General features: G+C 40.8%; 1 protein-coding gene and 1 long non-coding RNA gene across 51 annotated transcripts in view; one reads left to right on the forward strand and one right to left on the reverse strand.

Annotated features, from left to right (window-relative positions):
• Positions 1-4,099: 4,099 nt before the first annotated feature.
• The window catches only part of Epb41l2 (erythrocyte membrane protein band 4.1 like 2), a 175,533-nt gene continuing 152,470 nt past the window's right edge, over positions 4,100-27,162 (reverse strand). For 16 of the 50 annotated variants that reach the window (XM_076552590.1, XM_076552588.1, XM_076552587.1 and 13 more), the window contains 6 exons: positions 26,487-27,050; positions 24,648-24,770; positions 22,435-22,533; positions 20,810-20,890; positions 16,277-16,385; positions 4,100-4,253 (listed from right to left, as the gene is read on the reverse strand). In XM_076552590.1, the coding sequence (XP_076408705.1) occupies positions 16,278-16,385; positions 20,810-20,890; positions 22,435-22,533; positions 24,648-24,770; positions 26,487-27,050 (975 nt within the window). In that variant the 3' untranslated portion in view covers positions 4,100-4,253; position 16,277. The remainder of the gene's footprint in view (positions 4,254-16,276; positions 16,386-20,809; positions 20,891-22,434; positions 22,534-24,647; positions 24,771-26,486; positions 27,051-27,162) is intronic. The other 34 variants (XM_076552601.1, XM_076552598.1, XM_076552615.1 and 31 more) reach the window with 8 other exon arrangements.
• Positions 8,981-10,429, forward strand: LOC143268879 (uncharacterized). The gene is made up of 2 exons (XR_013045025.1): positions 8,981-9,098; positions 10,264-10,429. It is a non-coding gene; the product is annotated as an uncharacterized LOC143268879 (long non-coding RNA).

Below are 27,162 nucleotides of genomic sequence, written 5' to 3' on the forward strand. Positions count from 1 at the left end.
CTTGACTACTGTGGTAACAGATGAGCTTGGAACACGCATGTTCTATACAGTAAGCATAACCACCTTGTCAAAGGATGGCTTTGTGTTCCAGGACACAATGAGAGTCAAGAATTAAAACCAGATGCGTGTGCATTTGCATTAAGAACACTGACTTGTTAGCTGGCTGTCAGGCAAAGTTCCACGGAGTTATTACCAACTCAATGCAGGCCCTCCTAACTTCACCAAATCTCCTACTAGCAGTCATCAGCTGCAGGGTCACATCTTTACTCTTTACATAACCAAACATCAGTTTAGCTCTCATCCAGTCATTGCCTCTGCCAGGTTCTAACCCAGGGAGTCTCCTTACACACTCCAAAGTGTGTTCCAACCTAGGCGCTGAATCCTTTCCCCAGGGAGCCACATCTATTCCCACAACCCCAAATGTTCTCATGCTTCAGCAGTTCCCAATCTCTTTTCTGTTCCCCCTAAACTACTGCTAATAGTCCTTTCTATTAACTAAAACAAGTATCCAGTAGGGGTTAACATTTCTCCAACTCCAGTCCTTCAATAAAACACTTCAATGGGTGCTTAAAGCACCATCACATGGCTCTTATTAGTTAGTCAATGAGAATAACTACGAATTCTTATAGAGCTATGAAAGCTTTTGGGTGGGGGGTTCTCTTTATGTATATGGTCTAGGACTCACTAAGTAGACAGGATGGCTTTCAACTCATCATCTTCCTGCCTCATTCCCATGAAGTGCCAGGATTATAGGCACAATTCACCATACCCAGCTTTAAGGCTGTGTTCGTTTTTCACTTTTTTAAAAAAAATTGCATTAGTAACTTGGCAGTTTGGTGTTGTCCAGGATGATCCTTCAAAGGCTTCCAGAAACGGACTGCCAAGTCCATGCCCACTCCACATCCTGACACTAGCTGGTAAGACAGAAAATCAGGAATGGAGGGGTACAATTCACATCTTCTGAAACAGTATTTGCAACCTCTTAATTATAAGATTACAAACTAATCTTTCCAGGGATTTCAGTGCTTTCTAGTAGCAACCGTAAAGTCAAGAACAGAGTTTCCTTGATATCTCTGGCAAAAGTAAGTCTTAGAAATCAGAATTCATATCTTATACCTGTCAGAATTTGGAAACGTTAAAACATATTTCAGATTAAAAACTTCAAAGCGGGCTGGAGAGATGGCTCAGCGGTTAAGAGCACTGGCTGCTCTTCCAGAGGTCCTGAGTTCAATTCCCAGCAACCACATGGTGGCTCACAACTATCTGTAATGAGATCTGACACGCAGGAAGAACACTGTATACATAATAAATAAATAAATAAATAAATAAATAAATAAATAAATAAATAAATAAATTAAAAAAAAAAAAAAAAAAAAACTTCAAAGCATGTTCTAAGATGTTATGGTTTGAATCTGCAATGCCCCCACAGGACCATGTGTTGAGCCTTGGTCCCTCATTTTCGTTTGCAGCTATAGGTAGAGCCCTTAGGAGGTGGGCCCTGGTTGGCAGAAGTGGACCACTTCAAGTGGGGTTTTCAAAGTTACAACTGTCCATGCTCCTGCCCTGCATGTCCTGCTTATTTGTGCATTATGAGGTGACTCTGCCACGCACTCCTGCTTGTGACCTGCTCCCCCATGCCTCCCTCACTGTGATGGACTGCAACTCTCTGAACTAGTAAGACAAAATAAACTCCCCCTTTAGATTCTGATTCCTAGTGTCAGGTGACAGTTCACATCCTAGCATGAATGATCCAAACGTGAACGGGGCAGGGAGCCCCATTACACACTCCCTTAAGATTTTTATCTATAATTAACAAGATTAAAGATTTAAAAATATTCTTCCTACTGAAAAACTTCAAATCTGTATCTTGAAACTCTTGGATCCACTTTCCTAATTAATCTGCCACTTGGCCCAGTTTACAAGTGAGATGAAGACATTCTGAGAATCCCTTTGTCAGAAGTATGAAGTATTTAATAAGATAGCCTTTATTGATGTTTCCACAGGGATGATTATCAACACTGTTCCAGGTGGCTCTTGAGGACTGTGTCTCTAAAATGCTCCTGCTTGCTCCAGGTTCCCTGTTCGTGCTGTCTCAGAATAGACCTGATCCCATGCCCTGACCGCACTGCCCAGCCCGCAGCTTTTGTAGAGGCCCTTTGCACCATCGGTATTATCATTAGATACATGTACAAAAGAAGAGTCCTCACCCCTCATCGCAGGAAGACTAGTAGATAATTTTTAAATATGATATCTATAATACTAACGTTCTGATGGAAAGTGTATGTACAGAAGCACATTTGGTTTCATAATATTCCCAAGGCTTGGCTAGCTGAGACAGTCTTCTCCAGAGAGTTGTTTTTGTAACAATTATAGAGAACGTGAGAAAGGCCTTTCACAAGTTGAGACATAATTTAGTGTGAACAGATCTCCAAGAAGATCTGTTTTGCAAATTATATTTCCTGTGCTCATTTTAAATGACTACATAAAGAAATTCTATATAACATTTCAAAAAGATTGTACTCTGTTGACCATTTTTCTGTGTCATGTTTAAAAGACAACGAAGCCCATAATGTGGTATGCTTCGGTGGAAGCTTCCCAGTCAGCCATCTCAATGACACGTGGATGAAGCCCCTCAGCCAGCCCGCTCCATCCACTGCATGAAGACACAGTGGACATAAAATCAAGCAGGGCCCGAAGCAGAGCAGCAAGGCACAAAGGGTGCAGCAGATAACTCCGTGAAAGCACACAACAAAGGAGGGCAGGTCTCCCTTGCAGAATTCAAACAAGCTGGAGCACCATTTCACCAGGTGCTTTCCCATTTCAGATCACTGGTGCCGGCAGCAGCAACAAATTAAAACAAACAAACCAAAAGCAGAGCTTAATCACTCTTAAAATGCTATTATCTTAAGTATTTTTACAAAACACTAGATTTTCTGATGGAAAAATAGCATTCCAGTTTATTTCTCTCATGTGTATAAAAAGAGAAGTGACAAGTTTATAGAATAAACAAACTTTTATTTTATAACAGTATTACATAAAGCAAAATACCATTTAATACAACTTGAAGCTGCTATAAATCTAATCTTGCATCATAACTATACAGAGTCAAAAGCAAATGAAAAACATGTTCAAGACAGTTAATAAGTCCCTCTCAGGTCTCTGGTGTCAGCTTTAAATGGTATAGCTTTCATATAACCAACACAATCCCACCACTGTCCCCTACCCTCTTCTCCGCAGCTTCCTCAACCCTGCGAGTCATCCAACTATCTTAAAGAGATATACCTGCTCAGTAACAAAGGGTCAGTTTTACATGTAGACAAAGAAGTTTAATACATAGCAAGTGCTCTACTCAAGTGTTCAGATAATGGGAAGTATCGAAACTGGAAAGGTTAAGAAGGAAAGCACTAAGGCTTTAAGCTGCCTGATTTCTTTTAGTAGGAAGAGGGAAGGGCACCTTCTGTGGTTCTCCTCCTGTTCTGGAATGCTGTGGCAAAGCATAGGTCTGAGAAGTACTGCACTGTGGGTGACGGTCTCTGAACACAGTGCTTGGTCAGTGAGCTTCGGAATTCTCCAGTCCAGAGTCTCTGACTCCACTAAAGTACAAAGTCACAGGACTGGAAAGTCAAAGGGCTCAGTATAAAAATCATTCGGAGTGAAAGTCCCAAATATTAGAAAATTTTCAAGATGTAAGAAATGCTTTTAATTGGTATTAATATGTTCTCATGCAATGTATTTACTGCAATCTCAAAACTGTAAATATGGACTGTAAGAATTCAATGGAAACAATCCTGAAGAATGAAAATTACTATCTAAATTAGTCACAGAGTTTCCTTTCCACATAACAGCACCTGTTCAAGTGAACAGCACCTTACCAGCCTGGGCTGGCTTTGTTCACTGTCATTTGAGCAAATGAGTCATACAAAGCAGTAGGAAAGGGAAACAAATATAAAACGCTTAACAAAAAAAAACAAAGAATTAAAAAAAAAAAGACAGAGGGAAAGAAAGAAAGAAAAGAGGAAGCAAGAGTATTTAGAAGTGGTTATAAAACAAAGAACGTATTAGAAATGCATGGGAATAGTATGGACCAGAGCTGTTAAGGTAAGGTTTGGTGTTGGCATTTTAATTCTGCAGGCTTCTGGTCATTGTTACCAGTTGTAGCACAAATTTGCTGGAGTAGTGGTGTGGCGTTAACACTTGGAATGATCAAAGTTCTTCCGGTTCATGAAGTTGAATGTTGCTTAAAAAATGACTTTCTAGGAAAGAAAAAAAGACACAGTGCTTAAATATTCCAAAAACAGGCTTAAAAAGAAAGTTATCAAACTTTTCAGTCAAGTAATTAATCGTTACCTGCCTAAGTCAACAAGAAATATAATACGATTACTGAAAACAAAGATGAGAGTTTATTCCAAACCAAGAAACTTGACAATTTCTGGAAAATTGGCAAGTACAGAAGAGCTGACATCAAAGACCACACCACATGATTTAATTACCACAGAAGATACGACACGCACAGTGCACCAACCCCCCCCCCCTCAACCCCCAGAGTCCATTATCTAGCTTTCCTTCTGCAGATGCAGGACCTACAGTTAACTGTGGTCCAAAGACATTACCTGGGCAATTCAAAAATGATGTCTGAAACTGAGGGTTGCTCTGAGTAGTACAACACTCTCTCACCCAGACCCACCCAGCTTATGAGTCAATATGGACATGCTACTTAGCCATTCATCACTTAGCAGCTGTATTGGTTATTAGGTCAAATATCATGGCCTCACAGTGGCTGCACCAAGTAGCCCCTAGTTTCCTTATTAATGGTCCCAAAGTGCCTGAGCAGTATCTGCAATTCAAATATGCTAAAAGGAAGTCATAAAGGGTTCCCTTAACTGAAAAGGTAAACGGGCCAGTACATGGAGGATTCAGTACTATTTGGTTTCAGGTATCTAACGGGAGCAGAGAAACAGAGATCCACTTCAGATGAAGGAGACTGCTGTAAAAATAAAAGTTAACCAATGCAGGTTTTAAGCTGGACTTGGGGAAAGTCAGTCCAATTGTATTGCATTAAGATGAACAGGAAGATTACCTCAGATGCTGAGAACAAGTGAGAGGCACAGAAGGTGTAGAGCATTAGGATACTAAGACAGACTTAGGGATTTATGTAGAAGAGGAGACAGAAGTGGATGGAGCAGCATGCTGAAGCAACACACACCGTCAGGAAAGGTAAGCATGGGGACCTAAGTGACGGGGTAAGAATATCAGGTCTGCTCTACAACACTGAAATGAGAAGTATGAAGTTGAGTTAATAAGGGGGGGGGGTTGACAAAAGATCACCTGCCATGATCCAGAGGAGAGCACAGCACCAGGGAGAAGGAGGAAGGGAGTCCCGAGTTAGGGGCAGTCAGCTCTGCAGAGTATGAACCCGGCATAGCTGGACTCGGAGTTCAGAGCACTGGTGCGTGCTCAATGTGATGAGCATGCTGAAGGAAGGTGAAGGGCAGCGGAGGCCAGAGCTCCAGTCAGGGGCCTCACAGCTGGAGACCAGGTGTTACTATGCAAGGGGGAGACTCGGACTTGGTTGTTGCCACAGAAGAAGAGTGCGCAAAAATAGTTGACTGTGGTGATTAAGGAAGGATGATTGCCTAAGAGGCAGAGGCAGGGGCAGGTGGAACTCCGTGACTCTGAGGCTAACCTGGTCTACATAGTGAATTCCAGGGCAGCCAAGGCTACAACAGTCACACCTTAAAGTCACAAAATAAAACAAAAACTAAAAGCAACTAAAAAGAAAGAATGTTCATATATAATTACAAAGTCTGGGGCCTAAAAGGAGGAGGGACCTAAGAGGAGAAGGGGGGTAGGCATAGAGCCTGTGTGAGCCACTAGGACTACAGGATGGATCTGTGTGTCAGCACAAAGGGATCCAAGCAAGACTAACAGGTACAAGGAAATCGAATGTATCAGAAAAAAGAAAATACAGAGTCTTGGGGAAGCTCACAAGCCCATAGTCAAAGGCAGACAACAGCACAAAGGACTAAAAATGATTAACCATTCCTGAGCTAGCAAAACCTTTTTAGATGCATCTGTTTCATTCTGTATTTCAACTTGGCAAAAATTCTGACAAATGCATAATTATAGAGGACAGTGGACATTAATGTTCCTTCCAGAAGATACCAGTCCCAAAATAAATCAGAATGAACATGGTACTGGTGAGATCAATTTTGATAGGGGAAAAAATACTCCCCATTATTTAGAAAGAGCACAGATAATATTAAAACGTCTTGATTACTTGAGGCAGGATGACTAATCAAATCCATTGTTTCCCACCCTGCTGTCTTAGGCTATTTCATTACTCAGTAGTACTTCCGCCTGAGTCTAGGCAGGGGAAATCAAGGGAAGCAAAGTCATCCAGGCTAGCAATCCCAAAGGGAAATGTAGGGGATGGTGAGGGAAACACAGATAACCGAACAAACTGCTCTGCAGGGTTATCTGTGACCTTTGGTCTTCCTACCTAGGCTTGTACTTTGACATCTAGTATCTCTTGAGGCTCTGCTGGGTAAATGTGTATCATCTGTTAAACACAGCTACCTCATCTGTCTAGTTTACAGTAGAAAACAAACCCCTTCCCCCACTGAAATAATGCTTTAGCTATAATAGGTTAGATACATTATTAAAATTTGAAAGAGAAAAACAAGATCAACGTTAGCTATCTCTGAAAACTACAGTAAAAATGACAGTTTGAATTATTTATGACACTTTATCTAGGTTTGGTGTCATTTCTTTAAATTTGTTTTCATCAAAAATGTCATAAAATTAGAAAAGAGGGCCAAAAGTATTTGTTTCAATGACATTACAGGAAAACTAGAAATGTGTGGGAAACTGAAGACAACAGATATTGAAGAAAAATCTTCAAGACCTATTGGACTTAACATGAAGACACACACATTAAAATGTCTCTTACTCCCAATCAGTTACAGGAAATCACAAAAAGGTATAATAGCCTAATTTTTCTGGTAAAATCACAAATGGCAACCTTGACATGCTTCTAGAATTCCAAGCAGCTTTTAGAATCTAAGAAATCTCCATTTTAATGTCAAATGCATTCATTACATTTTTACATAAGTTAACTATTAGTTAACTGGACTCCTTACTGTTTTAGATGGATGAGCAATAACTTCCTTTGTATAGCTCTTTATTTATGCACCCATGTATCTTGACTCTTCCTGCATCTAAACACAGCATGCATTCCCTAAGCATTTAGGTATGAACTAAGGAAGAAGAGAGACAAGGATGGACCCACTGATGTCACTGGCATATACACATTAGAAGTTTTCGTTTTTCTTTCTTCTTTTTGAACCTCTGAGATATAAACAATATAGGATAAGTTTTTATTCTGGGCCTAAATGGTTGACACTTAACCCAACCAACAATGAGGCATCGCACCTTTTGGTAAGAGCCAAAGTGTTTCAAGAACCTCTCCCTTGCCCTGCCTGTGCTGGCGTGGACAAGGACCTGGCATGCCAGGTAAGCATCCTGCCTCTGAGCCACATCTCCAGTGCACAGCCCTCTTTCTTTGTTCTTTTGCTGAGACAGGGTCTCACTGTGTAGCCCCGGCTGGCCTAGAACTTTCTATAGACCAGGCCGGCCTCGAACTCAGAGATCTTCTCTGCCTCTACCTCCCAAGTATTGCAATTATATGTGTGCACCACTGTGTCTAACCTTTTTATGGTAGGACTGAATTCTATTCCACATTTTTACAAGTCTGGACACAGTTTTTTTTTTTTTCTTAGTACAAATTGGCAGGTATTGATATCTTCACTTTCACAACATCACAAAGTTTGTTTTAAGGTCAATGTTATTAAGTTTATGAATTATAGTTTATGGATTAGGATTATGGTCAAGCAAACAGAAACCATCCTGGATTATGCAATGTTAGTAAACATTTCTAATTACTACAGTCATTCCTGAGCTTGTGAAAATGGGTCAGTGTGGCTACACACCTCATTATAGGTCTAACTCCAGGTTTAAACTGTTTAAGAGCACATGCTGTTCCCATGCTTGGCTGAAGCTCTCACGGGTTTGGAGATCCACTTTACTTTGCCCAGAGCACCTTGTGCAGCAGTGGAAAAACACTGAGGTCCATGACAGAAGCATTACAATCTCACTTAAAAGGCCCAACCTCAGTTTTGAGGTTCACATATGTCTCAATCTTGAGACCGCTGAGCTCCAGAAAGTGAATCAGTAAATTGGTTTTTAAAAGCATTTAACACTGCCTTTAAATGGGAAAGCCCTTATCCAGGGAGAAGTCTGAATAAAAACAAAAACGATTTTTTTTTTTTTACAAACTAATGAAAACAAATGCAAAAAATAATGCAAAAGTCTTCAAATTAAAGAAAATTCAATTACCATTGAGCAGTAATAGAATCAGGGATGTAGAAAACAGAAATAAAAATATGTATGTAAGACACAATACAATTATTTCTGAAATTACAAATGAGTTCTGTGTAGTCAGGCGTGATAGTCATTTCTAAAGATGAACTTTTTATTCTTTTGTTTTTAATTTGTATGCTTAATTTTCAATTTCAAGCAGTTTCTATTGTTTACATTATTAGAATCCTAAACCCCAAATGCAAATATTCTGAATTTCCACTAGGCTAGCTCAGGAATTGTTAGTGTTTGTATTACCAACAGAGTGTGGTCTACAGATTGAGGGCTGCCGAGACTCCGTCTGGAGGCCATACAGCCCCCCACTACCTTCACATCATCAGTCGCACTATGACAGGCTTTGCTCTTTCAGGGCGCCAATGGTAGAGCTACAGTGCTAGGAAACGGTGACATTTTGGCAATGCTGTGCCACCAGTGGACTCCATTAGGAGGTCTGGCTTAACCCCCCACTTCCCCCTCTTTTCTTCTGAGATAGGTCAGGGCTGGCTCTGATTCACAGTCCTCATGCCTCAGCCTCACCACTGGCAAGGTTACCGTGTTACATCACTACATCTAGAAACTCATTTCCTCTTCGCCAGCACACCCTCAAAACAAAGACTCATGTCATGGACACATGCTTGGGCTGAGAGATGAAGAACAGAACTGTGGGCACAACGATCCTTCAGGTAAGTTTGAAGACGGCTTGTACAGAAAGTGCTCTCCCTAAGCTACTGCTGTTTCCTAAATGGGGAGGTGGGGTATCTCCCCATAGGAAGAAACAATAAATGCTTGCTTGTCCTGGTTTGCTGAACCTGTCGATGCATAAGAGAGCAATCATGTCAAGAAGCCCTACGTTCTTCCTCATGAGCCATGTTCTTTACAGTGCTTCACCCAGGAGAAGGCACACTAACACAACTTCATCCAGAGACAACAGCTCAGTTCAAAGTCTGCTAGGATCATAAACCACCTAAACGTCTGTTTGTGGACCGCTCTATTTTAAGATGCTCCTCCCAGTATTTTTTGTCCTCAAGGCATCTGTTTACCTTTCACAGAGCTGCAGCCATCTCCTCTCCCTAGGGGAACACAGAAGGGCAGCCGCATCTCTGTGACCCTTTCTGGTTCAAGCTCATTTTGCTAGTCACAATCCCTTGCCTTGGAGAAAAGAGTTGCCAGTGAACTCATCAGCCCCAGTACTTCGTTCTTTAAGGCCAACAGTTATTTTTAAGGTTAGACCCCATATGCCCAAGTCATTCAATGTCAAGAATTACTATGCAGCAATCTCTAGACAGCCTAACACACCAAATAACCGGTTCCAGCTGCAAATGCACACATTACCAGCCAATGGATGCATGAACTATGAAGATAATTCTACCTTTCACTCACACTTAAATTCAGTTCTTTTCTCCACCTATTTATTTCCCTTCATGTAGGAAAAGCAGATAAAATATTTTTTTACCTTAAAAAACTAGATCATGTAAACACGATTTTTCTTATGTAAAGCATTGACATTATTTGTTCCCTTGGCTTTATAACAAAGCTAAAAACTCGAGAGACTTTTGTCCAAAACAAATTTTTCTAGAAGGGATCCAAGTATGTCATGTGGGAATTTATTTAAAAGATTCCTGTGATGGATCCTTTGGCAAAGCCCTGTGGAGTGTGGTATCCAACTGGCAAATGGTCCTTCTAGGTCAGCCAGTCACAAACTAACTGGCCTGGACTGGAACTTCTCCAGCCTCAATGTTCTCACAAGTCACAGTTGACTCTAGGAACCAATAATAGAGGTCTCAATACAAAGCCAAACATGAAGTAAGTCCTCAGCAAGTGTTATCTAGTAATGTTATATTTTTACAGATTTTTCTGTGTGGTACTTCTTCCTGATTTTGCTTCTGAATTAAACTCAATCCTACTCTTCAACACAGAGCTGACCAGGACAGTTTCTGTATTAAGAAATGCCTGAGTCACTATGGCTTCCCCGTTTGAGGATACATCACCTAATCTAGCACTCTCCATCAACCAACCCACCAATCACATACACTACTGATAAACAGTACTAACACACAGTGAATTAAAGGCCTCAACATAAGGCCAGATACACTGGATCTGTCAGAAGAGAAAGTGGGGAATAGTCTTGAACTTGCTGACACAGGAAAACTTTCTGAACAGAACACTAACGGCACAGGCACTAACAACAACAATTAATAAATGGGATCTCGTGAACCTGAAAAGCTTCTGTATGGCAAGGACACCATCTTTTGGACATAGCACTGGGCTACAGAATGGGAGATTTTTACCATCTACACATCTGACACAGGGCTAATTTCTATGAAGAACTCAAAGAAATGGACACCACAAAAAGCAACCAAGCAGCATGGTGACGCATGGCTTTAACCCCACCACTTTGGAGACAGAGGCAGGCGGATCTACAGAATGAGTTCCAGTTAAACCCTGTCTTGTATGAAGAATAGAAAAAAGGAAGAAAACAAATACCTTAATTTAAAAATAGGGTACAGATCTAAAAGAGAATTCTCAAAAGAGGAAACTCAAAGGGCTGAGAAGCACTTAAATGTTCAACATCTTTAGTCACCAGGAATATGCAAATCAAAACTACTGTGAGATTTCATCTTGCACCAATCAGAATGGTCAAGTCCAATAAAACAAATGACCGCTCATGCTGGTGAGGATGCGGGGAAATGGGAACATTCATCTGTGGCTAGCGGGAGTGCAAATCTGTACAGCCACTGTGGGAATCAGTGTGGTGGCTCCTCAGGAAGACAGGAAAAGAGCTACCGAAACATACAGCCAAAGGACTCCACATCCTATATAGAGACACTTGTTCCACCATGTCCATAGACATTCTGTTAATAACAGCCAGAAATTGTAAACAGACTAGATGTCTGTCGACAGATGAATGGGTAAAAGAAATGTGGTACATTTACACAATCAAGGATTACTCAGTTGTTAGAGAGAGAGAAAATGAAATCAGGAACTACAAAAACAAAACAACAGCAACAACAAGAAAACCAACTTGGGTGACTATAAGAAGTGACCAAAAGAAGACTATACCCACAAATAGAGTATTATATGCACTTGTATGTGGACATGAGCTGTTAAATCGTTGCTAAGCAGGCTACAATTCGTAAGTTGGTTATAGACTAAGGGTTGGGCGGGAAATAGAATAGTTACATGACACACAAACATATGAACTCACATGGACTGTGGCTGCAGGCACAGGGTCTACACAGGTCAAAGCCAGATGGGGTCCCAATGCCAAGAGGGGAAGTGGATAAAAGCCCCCATCCCTAACCCAGAAGCAACCTCCAACTGACAACAGCTTGCAAAGGAAAAATTCATTTTCTCCAGCGGGTATACAAAGCACACTGAAGGGCATATCCCAATCCCAGCAGTAGATGACCAACACAAGAGAAACTCAACGCTATTTTTGGAGGTCCAGTTTTGTTTTTATGGATCTTCTATACATGCAAATGTGTCTCTGCATCTGTATGTGTTTCTTTTGCTTTTTTAATTTTTTTGTTCTATTCTGGTTTGTTTATATCTTACTTAGAGAACAGATTTGGGTGGGTGGTGAGGTAGTGAAGATCTGGGAGGAATTAGGGGACAGGAAACTATAATCAGAACATATTATATGAAAAAAATTGATTTTCAATAAAAAAAAAAATACATCTATCTGGATGCTCACAAAGACCAGAAGAGCAACCTTGCACTAGATTCCCTGTTGCTAGAAAGATAGGCAGCTACCTAATGTGGGGGGGTCTGGGAAACCACACAGGTCCTTTGTAAACAGAGCCAGCTTTCTTAACCTTAACTGACTCGTCCAATTTTATATATATTCAGAGGAACAGTAACACAGTTTTCCTACCTTATCTTTTATACTGGCTAGTTTTATGTCAATTTGACACAAGGTAGAGTCATCAGAGAGGCGGGAGCCTCAACTGAGAAAATGCTTCCATAAGATCTCGCTGTAAGGCATTTTCATAATTAGTGATTGATGTGGGAGGGGCCAGTCCACTGTGGGTGTTGTGTTACCATCCCCGGGCTGGTGGCCTTGGGTTTTCTAAGAAAGCAGGCTGAGCAAGCCATGAGGAGCAAGCCAATAAGCAGCATCCTCCATGGCTTCTGAATCAGCTCCTGCCTCCAGATCCCTACTCTGCTTGAGTCCCTGTCCTGACCTCCTTTGATGATGAACTGTGATGTGGAAGCATTAAGCCAAATAAACCTTTCCTGTGCAACTTGCTTTTTGGTCATGGTGTTTCATCACAGCAACAGAAACACTAACTAAGACACCTTTGTACACTATTTTCCATAACATCTTACTATATGCTTAAGGTAATCCTATGAATTAATAAAGATAAATTGTACCATCCCATTGATCTGTCCAATATCATCTAGTTTTCTACCTGGCGATATTAAAACCTAATAGTCTTTTGAGTCCAAGGTATGAGTGTTCTTAGTCTTCCACATATAAAATTATCAACAAAATACATCTCAGATATAGACCAACATTACAAATAACAAAGTTTATTAATTTAAGCAACTGGATATTATGGTTTTTCTAAAATTTTAAACAATTCATTTATACACTCTGCATTGAAGAGAGTATCTAAGATATAAAGTAGTTAGATACAAGGTCAATATAGAAAGATCAACTGTATTTAGATAAGATTTATAAGACTATAACTGGTTAAAAATTATTTAAGTTTACTGAAAGACATTTCATGACCACAAAGACAATATCACAAAGCTGCAATTCTCTCCATATGGCCCTGGATAAGGAAGACATAATTCCAATGACAACCTCACAGGTTTAGGGGTACAGCTCATTGGCTGAGTGTGTGTAAGTCCCTAGTTTGTTCTCCAACACTGAAAAATAAAAAAGGAGAGGAAAAAAAACTAAAAATACAGAACTGAATTAGCAAGCTGACTTAGTAATCTATATGGCAAGAAAGAACCAAGAAGGAACAAAAGGAACCCAAGTGGGGGCACACATGCTACAGCTATCACGACCCAGTATGAAGCTACACGGTGAAGACAGTGAGGCAGTGAGGTGGGATGGCACATGGACCAAAGGAAACCGACCACGGAGAACACACCTTCACACAAGCAGCTGAGCCGAGACACCACAGCTTAGAGGACCAGGGCCAGCTACTGATACACAGTGCTGAGATGCTCCCACTGCTTTTCAGGGCAAAGGAAAAGCAAGCGAAGGTAGCGTAATACCTGCTATGTGAATTGGAATATCGACATGTTCAGAAGGAAAGTATGGTTAATACTCCAGAGTACAAAAGGGGCATAAACCACAAAGGAAAGCTTATAAATTCAATCACACTAGAGATGAAAGAAACACCACGAGCCTCACAATATCTGTAACATAAAACATCACAAAGACTTAGTATTAAGAATCAATAAGTAGGGGCTGGAATGATGGCCGAGTGGCTAAAAGTGCTCACTACTGTGGCAGAGGACCTGTGTTCAAGCCCCAGGACCCACACAGTAGCTTGCAACCACCAGTAACTGTGGTTGGCTATTTTTGCTCTTTTGGGGGCCCCACCACTCAGCTCCCAAATAAATTCACACATGGAGACTTATCATTACTTATGAATGTCCAGCCTTAGCTTGGCTTGGTTCTTTCCAGCTTTCCCTAACTTAACTTATCCCATCAACCTTTTGCCTCTAGGGTTTTCCCATTTTCTTACTCCTGTAATTCTTACTCTGTGGCTTGCTGTGTAGCTAGATGACTGGTCCCTGGAGTACTCTTCCTTCTCTGGCTGCTAGATCTCCTCATTCCTCCGTGTGTGTGTGTGTGTGTGTGTGTGTGTGTGTGTGTGTGTGTGTGTGTGTGTATTCTCTCTGCCTGCCAGCCCCGCTTATCCTTTCAATCCTGCTTTGCTACTGGACAGTTCTTTATTAGACCATCAGGCACAGTAACACATTTTCACAGAGTTAAACAAATGCAACATAAACAAAAGTAACACACCTTAAAAGAACATTCTACTACAAGTAACTCTAGTTTCAAGGGCTCCTGTGCCCCCTTCTGGCCTCTGAAGGTACTAGGCATGCATGTGAGAGGACATGCAAACATAAAAGCAAACAATCAGACCCACAAAAAATAAATAATTTAAAAAAAACAATAAATGAAAGAAAGAAAAAAACAGGTTTTTAAAAAAGCAAACAAGTATTTCATAGAAATGTTTTGAGTTTTCTGGCTATTCCTATTTTCACAGAAAAAATGAGTGGCTCATAACCATTCAAAAAGATATGGAAGAAACTAAAATTACAATCACAGTTATGGATCAATTCTTGTCCACTAAATCAGCAGAATGCAAATCTCAGAACTGAGGCTGTGAACTAGTAAGGGCATCACTTTCCGTAGATAGACGAGCAAATGGTTTTACTGTGCGAGGCAGAAAAGAAATACTCCATGGCATCACCATTCCCAGGAGTTCTCTGCCCTCTGACTGGTCAACGTACAGACTTTTAAAGTAATCTTACTACTCTATGTGGTAAGACCTGATTTATAAAATCCTAACAGATAAATGTCATAATTATGCACTTCATCAAGAATTTTTTAGTCATTGCATGGAACTGGTGTAATAACTAATTCCATACTACTGGTCATTTAAATTGTCTCATGTCTTACTACTAGTACACAAGTGTGAAGTGGTCTGATGTTAAGGAGTTATTGATACTAACACTGGTATCACTATAGTTACATATAGGCCCCTCATTGATAAATTCGACTGGCTTTTCAAAAGACACAATATAAAGGACTCTGAAAAGGAATATCAGCAAGCATCCCAAAGTATTTAAGCAAATTTACTGCTTTTAATTTTTAGTATATTTATGTATTTAGTGTGCACACATATGTGTTTCTGTGAGGGTGTTTCCGTCATAGCACACACATCACGGTCAGAGGACAACTTGAAGGAGTCTTTTCTCCCAGCAAGTGAGTCCCGGGGACTGAAGTGAGGTTGTCTAGCCAGTAGCAAGAGTGTTTACTTGCTGAGCCCCAACAAAGTTCTTAAAGGTAGTTTAAAGATAGGCAAGTTTAATGTAAATACTTGGAGATAGATTTTTACCCAACTATCTTCTAAGAAATAACATACATTAGTATGTGAATATGGTTTCTTCTCATAACCTTCCAACACTGGTTAAAACCTAAATTTTTGCCATTTCAGTGAAAAATGTTCCATAGACTTTTAATTTTTTACTGATTTAAGCAATATAGTAAAGGCCAAAGATTTTTGTTTATGGTTCACTTAGTTTTTACATGGTTTACCTGTATAATCTTCAGCCCATTTTTCTCTAGAAGTGCTTAAATTTTCTTAATATTGCTTTAGCGTTCTTAACTTTTTGAGATATTAATCCTTTTCTGCTGGTTATATTAAACATCATTTATCATTACTTTCCCTGCTTGGTCCAACTAAAACTTTCAGCTTTTAGGTAATATAAGCATTATGCTTTTTTTATAGATCACTGTTTGATACACAATTTTTAAAAGACTTGGCTCATTATCTCTCCTACGAGATAAATCTCTCTTTGATATTGAGGTACAGCGCCACCCTCCAATGGTCACTGTGGACATTAACTACAGACTACACTAGTACACTTGACAGAGAAGGAACGCCGATGGCTAGCAGCCTCTGTAAGCACAGTCGTTTGCACCAGACGACCACCAGACCACAGAGAGTCTGATTATCCACAGTTGAGCAGTTGCACTTGGAGATAACAACAACCTGAAGAAAATCATCCAAACTAAAGAAAGCAAAGACCCTGATATGACAGAATTGCACAGCACAGGATCACAGAACGGTCACAGGGAAGGCTGTGGATGACCAGGCTCGCTTACCTTATTCTTCTCCTTCCTCCTCCAACTCTGTTTCTTTGTGCACCACCACCCTTGTGACCGACATATCAGGGTGCTGCTCTCTGGCTTCCCTAATCGCCTGAGCCAGCGCCTATGGGGCAGAAGAACAATCATGAGCTGAGTATTTGGTTCTGCCTAAAGAGGGTAGAATACATGCACCTCCATCAACAAGACACAGGCTCCAGCCAAACTGTTCTTGTGTCTTCACTTACAGTCACAGGAACATCTAAACTGGATTCCCTGATCATTCAGAGAACACCAGCCATTTTCTTGGCTTCCTGTCCTTCCTGTGCATTCCAAGGGGTGATGCATGTAGGAGAAACACACTGGCTTTGAAACCCAGGCTCATTCTCACTGTGGTATTAGGAGAGCATGGCTTTTCTCTGAGCTTTATCTAATCCTTACCTGGAAGCCTAGACTAATGCTACGGCAATACATATCATTTTGAGGTGTGCTGTATGAATCTAGGTAATAACATCAACTAACAAGTATAGTGCCTCATCTATACAATCAAATGATAGTAGCTCCCATACAATAGCTGGAAACTCCAAGACATGGACCAGACCTCCTCATCTTTGCCATCTAAGACACTGAGTAACTGTCCAAATTTAAGCATATCATACTAAAACATTATAGGAAAACAAATACCTATAAACCTGTAGGGGGGCAGAAATAAAGAACAGCAATAACAATAAAAACAATCATTAAGAGAAAGAACACTGACAGACTGAGCTCCTGCCGGCCCCTCTTTGCAGCTCAAGACCCAAGGTTAATGGCTCCTTCTCAAACTCAAGCTAGCAGCATTAGGATAGCATGGGGAGGACCCAGACTGTAACTACACTGCTTCACGGTATCTTCCATGGACAAGGTAGCAAGAAATAAGAAAGCAGAGAGCAAACTGTAACACTGAAAGATCCTATTTTTAAGAGGAAGACATATCTTTCTTAATTATTGTCAATTTTATTTGTAAAGAAGTTTTGGAAGAAAAACAAAAAACCAAGAAGCACAGAAGAACAAAGTCTAGGAAAGAATTCTAAAAAAATAAATAAATAAAAATAAAACAAACAAACAAAAAAAACTCTTCTAAGATACAGACCACCTCATTATATAAGGAAACGAGGTATCTGAAAACAGTAAAAAGCAGTGCATTGTTTCTTTTGCTCTGGGGATGAATGAATTACTGGATCACATTACAGTCTCTCTCTGCTATATATATTTATAACATAATATATAGTGTGGTGGTTTGAAAGAAAGTGGCCCCAAACAGAGTGGAACTGTTAGGAGGTGTGACCTTTTTAGAGGAAGTGTGTCAGTGTGGGGGTGAGCTTTGAGTTCTCCTATGCTCAAGCTATGCTCAGAGTGACTCAGTTCACTTCCTGTTGCCTGCAGATCAAGATGTAGAACTCTCAGCTCCTTCTCTAGCACCATGTCTGCCTGCATGCTGCCATGTCCTGCCAGGATGATAATGGACTGAGCCTCTGAAACTGTAAGCTAGTCCCAACTAAATATTTTCCCTTTTAAGAGGTGCCATAGCCATGGTGTCTCTTCACAGCAACAGCAACAGACACCCTAATGAAGACATAGAATATACTCTGAAGCTTTGTTCATGAAATGTAGTTAATGCTACAAAGTAAAGGGGAAGAGGAAAGTCATAACACCAGACATACCTTATTTTATTTTTTTGTATGTATGGGTATTTTGTCTGCATGTATGTCTGTGTATCACATGTATGCTGGTGTCCACAGAGGCCAGAAAAGAATGTAAGATCTCCTGAAAATAAAGTTCCAAATGTTTGTGATCCACCATGTGGGTGCTGAAAAGCAAGCCCAGGTCCTCTGGAAAGAAGGGCCAGTGACTCTTAACCACTGAGCAACCTCTCCAGCCTGAACCTTAACTTATGCTTGTAATTCCTTTCATTCTATATCAGCTTCAGAAATTAAATGTAATAAAATGTTAATAAGGTATTACTATGGCAATAATAAAGACCATGAGAAAATATCATACTGCCAAGCTGAGAGGAAAAAAATGTGAACCTGGGTCTCAGTAGAGTCAGGTCAGTTTTGAACTTCTTGGGCGTCCTCTACTGAGAGCTGAGTTAGACACCACACATGTGACCATACCCGGCTGAGCACTACTGTATTAGAAAGAGATATGCTCAGAGAGTACCTATAGTGTAGTTTTTTCCTTCTTGGAACAGAGCAGCAAATCATGACCTGCACAGAATGAAGAGCTGCTGAGCCGGTTTCTATGAGAGAGTGCCTCTCAGACACATCAACGTGAGGCATTTCTTTTTTGGTCTCACTCAAATAAAGGATTTTAATTACTAAGATTCCTTTGAACATAAGGAACTAGGAAAACTGTGAATGGCATTGGAGTCACTCTATGACCAGCATCAGTTTTTGTCAATGGGGCAATTTCCTCTAATTTTCCATAGTTCCAATGCTCCCAGCACAGCTTTAAGGAGAAAATGAACCCATCATGAACTTCTGATGGCAAGTATGCAGGTCGGACCTCACTTTAACAGTGCTGAAGCATAAAAGAGATGGTGTGCTTTCGCATCAACAGTTAAGGAGACTGAGTCATCCTTTTTAATTAGAATTGTGTTATTTTAGTAACTGTATGTTCCATGTGTGTTACTTATAATTGCCTTTCATGAGCAATGCTACATAAAGGCAAACAGGTTAAAAGGTGAAACCTAAGAGATACTCAGCTGGAAAAGTATTATAAAGCATGGAAGGGCCTGCATTTTTGGGAAGTGGGCTAAAGAAACAATGGCTGGGAAAATACTCCAACTTTCACGTCTTCCTGCCTAGGACACTGTAGGAATTTAAAAAATACTTCTTGAATAAGAATGTCAGGGGAAATGCGAGAGTTGGGTGTGCTCCATCTGAGTCAGGGAAGTCTAGACTGCCCCAGTGGGCAGCAGTAGAAGCATCCTCTATATGGCAAAGTGGACGGTCAGTTCCAGAGACAGTTCTTCCACGGCAATGCACTAGTCATCTCCTAAGAACCCCTGACGCTTAAGTTCAAACTTCGCATCTAGAGCAACCTTTGTCTCTAACCCTCAGAAATTAAAAACAAAATAAACCAACAAGCAAACAAAATAAACCAACAAGCAAACAAAATGAATCTCAATGAGACATGTAATTAAAATAGCACGTTTACAAAGGTCACAAGTTCCCTCCTTTCTGGTCCTACACAGAGCCTTTCTCAAGCAACTAATTCCTAGCTCTAGTAGTGGCCCTCTCGGGCAGCACCATGTTCAAAGTTGTGTGTCTATCATTTGACCCCATTCTCCAGCAGAAGAGGCCCACTCAACACTTCTCTTCCTTTCTTCAAGTTGTAGAGAAAAATACCTCATTCTCCTTAAAATTAGACAAAAGAAAAAAGAAAAGAAAGAAAAACAAGAAAGATAGAAAGATGGGGAGGGAGAGAGGGAGGAAGAAGGAAGAAGAGGAGGAAAGCAACGACAGGAGAGAGGAATGGAGGGAGGGAGGGAGGGAGGGAGGGAGGGAGGGAGGGAGGGAGGGAGACTCATCACTTGCGGCCAGTCTAAAATGAAGCCTCCAGCAGCCCCACTCATTACCTGCTTTATACCCAAGCACTGCATCTAGCTTAACCTATGTTAGAACTGCAACACAGTTCTGGTTTTAAAAACCAAGTATCAAAACAAATAGAATCGGGGCTGGAGAGATGGCACAGAGGTTAGGAGCACTGGCTGCTCTTCCAGAGGACCTGGGTTCAATTCCCAGCACCCACGTGGTGGCTCATGACCATCGGTAACTATCCTGCCCTCTTCTGGCCTGCAAGCACACATGCAGGCAGAACACTGTGTACATAATAAAAAAAGTAATTAATTAAAAAAACCAAATAGGCCGGGCGGTGGTGGCGCACGCCTTTAATCCCAGCACTCGGGAGGCAGAGCCAGGCGGATCTCTGTGAGTTCGAGGCCAGCCTGGGCTACCAAGTGAGTTCCAGGAAAGGCGCAAAGCTACACAGAGAAACCCTGTCTCGAAAACACCAAAAAAAAAAAAAAAAAAAAAAAAAAACCAAATAGAATCAATATAAATTTTCATTGAAAGACATATGAGGCAATCGTCCCTTCCCTCTACTACCCCAAGTTATAACACAAAAAAATATTTGTCAGTATCCCAACTTTTCTTACGCTACAGAATCACTTGAAAAGGTCCAACAATTAGACCTAAGAAACCTTGGTGGCTTGTTTGTCTTTTAGGGCATTGTCAATAATTGTCATTTGTTTACAAATATTTGATGACTTGTCTTTAAACCAGGCCAATGTGAATTCCTACTGGTCACCGGAGGTTTCCAATATCTTACATGTTAATCCAGTGGAAGATAAACAGTACTTCATGTTTTGTGCTGATGTGCTTAGAAAAGCTTACAGGGCAGGCTGTGAGGTGTCTTTCCGACATACTTAGATGCAACAGGAGGTAATCACACACACACACACACACACACACACACACACACACACACGACAGGAAAGGCCCTTACCTGATCGTGATCAAGAGCGGCATCTCCTGTGATCACAATACGTTTCTCGATTCTTGTTTCAGATATTCCACCCTTTACAGTCTACAGGTCACAGAAAGAGAAGAGAAAACATAACTAGAACTTGTAAACAGAGAACAGAAGCAAAGCCCGGCTTCCAGCTTCTGACCCTCTTAAGACCAGAATACAGAGCAGCACAAGACTCAGGCTCCAGGTAGTTTCTGTGCCGTACTTTTCAGTTCAACAGAGTCCAACTGTTAAAGTTACAGCACACACACACATCCTTTACTTGAAAGCAGCCCTTAAAATACCAAGATTCTGCTGGGATTAAAATGCAACAGATGCCATTTTTAAAAGTCTAAGTAATGTCACTGGGATAATCTACTACATTCCCTAAGTTTCTTCCCTATCAGTTGGCCAATTTTTGAAAAGGAGAGTAGAAAGAAGAAATAATTATTTGGCATTTGTAGAGTTACAAATATTTTAGGTATGTTTTCAATTTAGGTAATTAATTGATACTATAGTTTTTATGCCTGATTCTAGTCATACAAATTCCTTTAGTGAGTTCATTCATTTGATTTAGTGCAGTTTAAAACGTTTGATTTGAGGTAAACAAATGAGATTTTCATTTAAAGTTGATCTGATGATCGTTTCCATGCGTGTTATGCACATGGACACAGAATACACTGTGTACTGGCTGTGTGGACAGACTGGGGTGAAGGAGGCCCTGAAGGAACTGCCTCCCAGAGGTCCTGGTCAGGCAGAGCTGAGAGCACCTGGGGCAGGCTGGAGAAGCAGAAGGCCTGAGAGAGCCTCTGAGCCCTTTGAAAAGAACACAGCCACCAATACAAAAGTCCCGAGAAAACATACAGGCAACTTCTGTAACCTTCACGATCCACACACCAAGTCACCCGCGGTGGCCCTTCACTAAGAAATAAATCTTACCACTAGCTCCATCAGCTGAGCATTTGTTAAATGGAGTATCAACATACCCTACACTTTTAATCCACAAAGTTTCTTGCTATTTAAATTATCGTCCTGAAACATGGGGTGGAAAGGGTATAATGGATCATTAAAAGCACTAATCCAATGTAAAAATAGAATCAAAATGCAATGCTAGAAAAATCAGATTTGAATTCCACTGGAGTGCATCAGAATCAGCTGGGTGCTTCTCTCCAAGGTTTCAATAGGTCTGGAGTGAGTCATGACTTTTATTAGACATCCAAGCCCCAGATGCAGCTGATGCTCTCAAGCCTAGGACCACACGGGGTTGGTTATAAGGTACTAAATGTTTAGAAAAGGCTCTGGGTAAAATGTCTCAAACCAACATATTAGAACTTTAAATGAGAGAAGTTCACAATTTTATTAAAATATTTCTTCTGTCCATATAGCTGTCTTAAATATAGCTAGTCATATTTTTACCCCCCTGTACTTTACAAAACTGTAATTTGGTTCAAAACACATTTGTTGTTGGAGCCTAATTTCTTGGATACTTTAAAGAAACTCATTTTAGTTCACTGGCACTGTCTGTGTATTACTTAGAAGTGTGTACAGAAACAAGAATAATACAGAAAAGATCTGTTTGCCATGTACCATCCTCTCCCTAGGGTTCCCCTAGGTTGCTTTACCTTGGTGATGTGTGTGGTTGTCGTTGTTGACACGGACTCAGATGTGATGGTTTGTGCGGTCAGTAACGTGCCCGAATCACCACCAGCCCCGCCATCAATCTTTGGACAGTTGGAGGAAAAATACAAAGTAATGCTTAACTTCCGTCATGTCAGAAAAGACCCCGCCCACTGAGTCTGCATCTTCTAAGACTCCACAGCTGGCAGGAGATGCTATCTGCCTGTCCTTTGCGTGTTGGTAGGTAGTGGTTCATGGTCCAGAGAGCAGCTGGCACTGAAAACAGAGGGGCTGTGGAAAACAGTGAATGGACAGAAACAAACCCTGTGGCAGGAAGAGGAAGGAGAACGAAGCAGAAGTTGGGACTGTAAGTCATACAAGAGCAAAGAGGATTTGTCTGAGGACATTTGTAGAAGCTAGAAAAAGAAATCCGAGAGCCAGGTAAAGAAGTTTCCACAGTGACCAGAAGTACTGACTTTGCTATTGTTTTTTAAGCACAGGTGGGTAAAAATAGGTAAAAGTTTCTCAGATTACTAATAGCAGAACTTGAACTTGATAACAAACTGAACTTGAATGATTTGGCTATTTGCTTATCTCTAATATATTTTGTAAAGCTTACATAGTTCTTATAATGGTTGGTATCTCATGATTATGCACATATATGAGTGCATATGTTAATATTATATATGTAGATACACTCCATGTATGTCATATGTGTGTGTATATATGTCATGTGTGCATATGTATACATATCCTATTGTATATATTTTAAAGGGAGCTACTTTAATTTGTTTGCTTTAACACTGGAAGAGGCAGGAGATTCTAGAGTTTGCCAGGAAAACTAAAAAGTAAATTAATAGCTAGGTTGCTTATGTTTCAATTGCAAACATATCTGCATATTTCCTGACATTAATACAAACTCCCCCCAAATTTGCCTCAGGCACCTGAGCTTCTTCCTAAGGGTACTTACCACAACCCAGACATCACAGCAATATGCTCACAAACCTGCCCATGATAAGAAACCTGTTTGCTCTTATGTGGGATCTATGCATACACTAGATAACATGCTTTCAACTGTTTTGAGAAAATTTAATGTTTACATCAAAAATTTTTTAAGTATTTTGAGATCTGACATCCTTCACCACAGTGCAATCCTGCCAGAGAAAGGCAAACTATTTATCACATACATTTTTAAACAGGTCCATTTTGAAATGATGAACTCATTTTGTTTATAAGTGTGTGTGTGCATACTCATGTGTCTGTGGAGTCCAGAACACAATGTTAAGGTCTTCCTCAATTGCAGGCCACTTTGTTTTTGAGACAGAATCTCTCACTGAACCTGAAGATGACTAACTCAAATTTGGCTGCACTGGTTGGCAAGCAAGCTCAAGGATCCTCCTCCCCAGCACTGGGATGACAGGCATAAACCACTCCCAGCTTTGAACAGGTATGAAGAGGTATCTGAACTCAGCTCCTCAAGCTTGTGTGGCAAGCACTTCACCATAAAACTAAGCAATCTCTCCAGCCTTCTTATTTAAAAATCTTTGCAGAACCAGTATCTGCAGACCTAAAATCAAGCACACACTTCTTTATAGTCACTTTGACACTGATTACATGAAAATGACTACCTATTCCTAAGAAAAATGGCCCAGCATAAAGGGGAGAAAGTTATATGGGTGCCTCTAATATTGGAATAAAATGTGAGTTTATCCAGTCTACTTTCATGGAGTCAGCGCAGGGGAAAGCTTATAATACTACAAATCAATAAAACACATCTAGTAAATGTTGCAAGGCCATCTGCTTCCCAAGAACGTACACATAGTTTTCGATACAAGAAGCCAGAAAAGCCCTATAGTAATAGAACAGGGCTTGTGCTGCTGTCTTAACTAACCATATGTATGGCTCTACTACATAAGCACTAGGTCACCAATATTTACTTCCTCCTCCTCTCTACTGATGTTTTTCTGTCCCTAGGAACCAGGGACTGAACTCAGACCCTCACACTCCTAGCAGTGTTCTATTTCCAGTCCTTTGGGGGTCGCCAATTGACTGTAGCTCTCTGTCTAAAGACAGCAAGAGAGCAAGTTATATTGCTGGGACAGTTACAATGTGTGGAAAGCTATGTCAAAGTCAGAAATGGGGGAAGACAGTGTAACCAGAAATATTCACACTAAACGAAAAGGGGAATTCAAACAGTCCAAATCTTGAGCTTCTGTACCTGTGGAGACTCATATGTGATGGTTTTGGTCTCAGTTTGAACAATGGGGACTTCCTTGGTGGAGATTTCTGTCCTTTGTGAGGCATCAGAAATTGTTACCATCTCTGTTTTTACCACTGGTGGCTGAGGTGGAAAAGGAAGGGAAAGATAAATTCTAGTGGTCATAAAGTAGAAGTGTATAAAGGAACCTTCAAAAATAATTGTTAAAAAAAATCCAAATACACACTCATGCATGAAAAGTAAGAGAAAAAGCAAAGAACCTAAAAGATATAAAAGACAAATTCTCCTTCAAAGCATATCTCACGTGCATATATGTACATGTGTGTATGTATGTATATATGCAAATATATGTGAAAAACAAGCTAAAATCATGACTCCCTAAATTGTATTACACTTCAATTGTGATGGTCCTAAACCACTACACTGACACAAGTATACTTTACTTTGGGGGAAAAAATGTTAAAACTGAAAGGTAATAGAATGCACTAAACGTAAATCTCTATTTTTACTGAAGCTTAAAGAACCACAATGTGAAGGTTCAGTCTTTTTAATTGGATTGTAAGCTATGTAGGCCAAGATTTACTCTCTCTCCCACCCAAATACGCCATCACCAGAAAGGATATCTTCAAGTACGACTATTTTTAATTCCATTCATCTGAAAGTTCACTTTCTTTTGCATTAAGTACAATAAAATGTTGTATCTAAAATTAGCTCATCAGTGTTGTGTTGAGTGCTCTGAAAGGTTTTACACCTGCAGAGAGGTTCACTGTCTGTTAAAACTGCTGAGCATACATGCTTAAGGAGATCATCAAACTATAGCACACCAAATATTATAACACTTCCTTTGAGAGAAAGCTCCCAACGGGTATAATCATTAAAATGGAAAAGGCAATTCTAAGTGTTCAAAAGACTCTTGAGATGTCTGCTTTGACGTGCAAGATGAAATCTGAAAGTAACTTATTTAAAACAAAGCTACTTAAAGACTGTCCATTCCATCTGAGAACAATTGCTGATAAATCCAGCCACTGTGGGTGTTCTGGAATCAAGAGACATTCCTGGGTAAGTCAATTATCACATGAGAGACATTGCCCAATGATCAAGACTGAATCTGAGAGAAATATGCAAGATTCTCTTTCTTGAAAACAAAAGGAAAGACATATCTAATATAGGGCAGTCTACAAAATAATCAATTTGCAAATAACCCAGGAGTGATCTAAGACCATGAAAAGAAGAGCGCACTTCTCGTGAATGCTTAGTCCTTGGATGTCAAGAAGGAAGAGGCTCTTAACCACACCACACTCTCCCTGGACTCTACAGACAGGAACCACGGTGGCATTCAAGAAATCATGTCCTTACCACTGCCAGAAGCTGCCTTCACAGCACCTGCTGTGAGCTCTAAGGAGAAGTAAGAGAATGATCCAGAGAGTCAAATCCAGTCATTACACCAGGAGCACACACACTTAAACCCACCATCTCTCCACAGCACACACACATTTTACTACATATGCCCATGAGGAAAAGGCATGTGATTGAGGAAGCCGTGCAAAGAAGGACAGAAGCATCCAAAGCATGCAAAGAAAAACCAATGCGGAAGTGAGAAGGAAGACGGCTGTGGCTGTGGGGTTTACCCTACAGGCAATCCAGGGGCGGTGAAGGAGCTAGAAACCGTGACCTGAGCTGCAGGAGATCTACAGAGCAGTGCTCCCCTTCTCCCAGACAGAAAACTCAGACTCCTGCTCATCAAGCTGGAGGAGAATTAGGGGAGAGGGGAAGAAAGGCAGGTGTTTCCACCCGAGAAACAGTGCTGCAGTTTAGCTCATGCTTGAGACTCCCATTTACCTCTGAACAACAAATAATCTCTGGTAAAACATCAATGTCAACATGGGGCACCTCTCCGTTAACTCTGTGTTGCTCTTCCTCTGTTTCTTCTCTCATGTCTTGCTTAACAGTGCCTCCGTGTGCACTCTTCTCTCCGGGTAGCTTTTGGGCACCTACATGTTCCTGGGCCTCTGTGTCTACTGGGAGGAGCCTGGCCTCTGCGTGCCTGTCTGGGATGGCTTCGGGCACTGCTGCCTCCCTCTCTACTACCTTGGCTGCTTGGCCGGCCTCCTGCTCCAGCTCTTCATCATTCTCCTCCTGCTCTTCCCTTATGGTGCCCTCGGTCACTCGGTGGTGGGGCTGGTACTCTCCCACGTCTTCCTCCTCACTCTCACTGCTGCTGCTGCTCTCAGAAGACAGGGAGGTGGAGTCTTTTTGTGTCACGGGCTCCACCTTACGAATCTCCCCAGGACCACTCCCAGCTGATAGCTCTTTACCATTCATTTCTTCTGTGATTACTCTTTCGTCTTTCCCAACCTCTGCCCGCTTCTTCTCCTCCACTACATTCAGAGTCTCATGTGAACTCTGTACAGGAAAAAAGATGGATGAGGGAGAACAAAAATAGATGAATAAATAAAAACAGTGGAAACCCAAATGAACTGATGGCAGACTCATGTCATGAAGGAAAACAAAGATG

The sequence above is a fragment of the Peromyscus maniculatus genome, chromosome 16 (genome assembly GCF_049852395.1).
Source record: "Peromyscus maniculatus bairdii isolate BWxNUB_F1_BW_parent chromosome 16, HU_Pman_BW_mat_3.1, whole genome shotgun sequence".
Taxonomy (NCBI): Eukaryota; Metazoa; Chordata; class Mammalia; order Rodentia; family Cricetidae; genus Peromyscus; species Peromyscus maniculatus.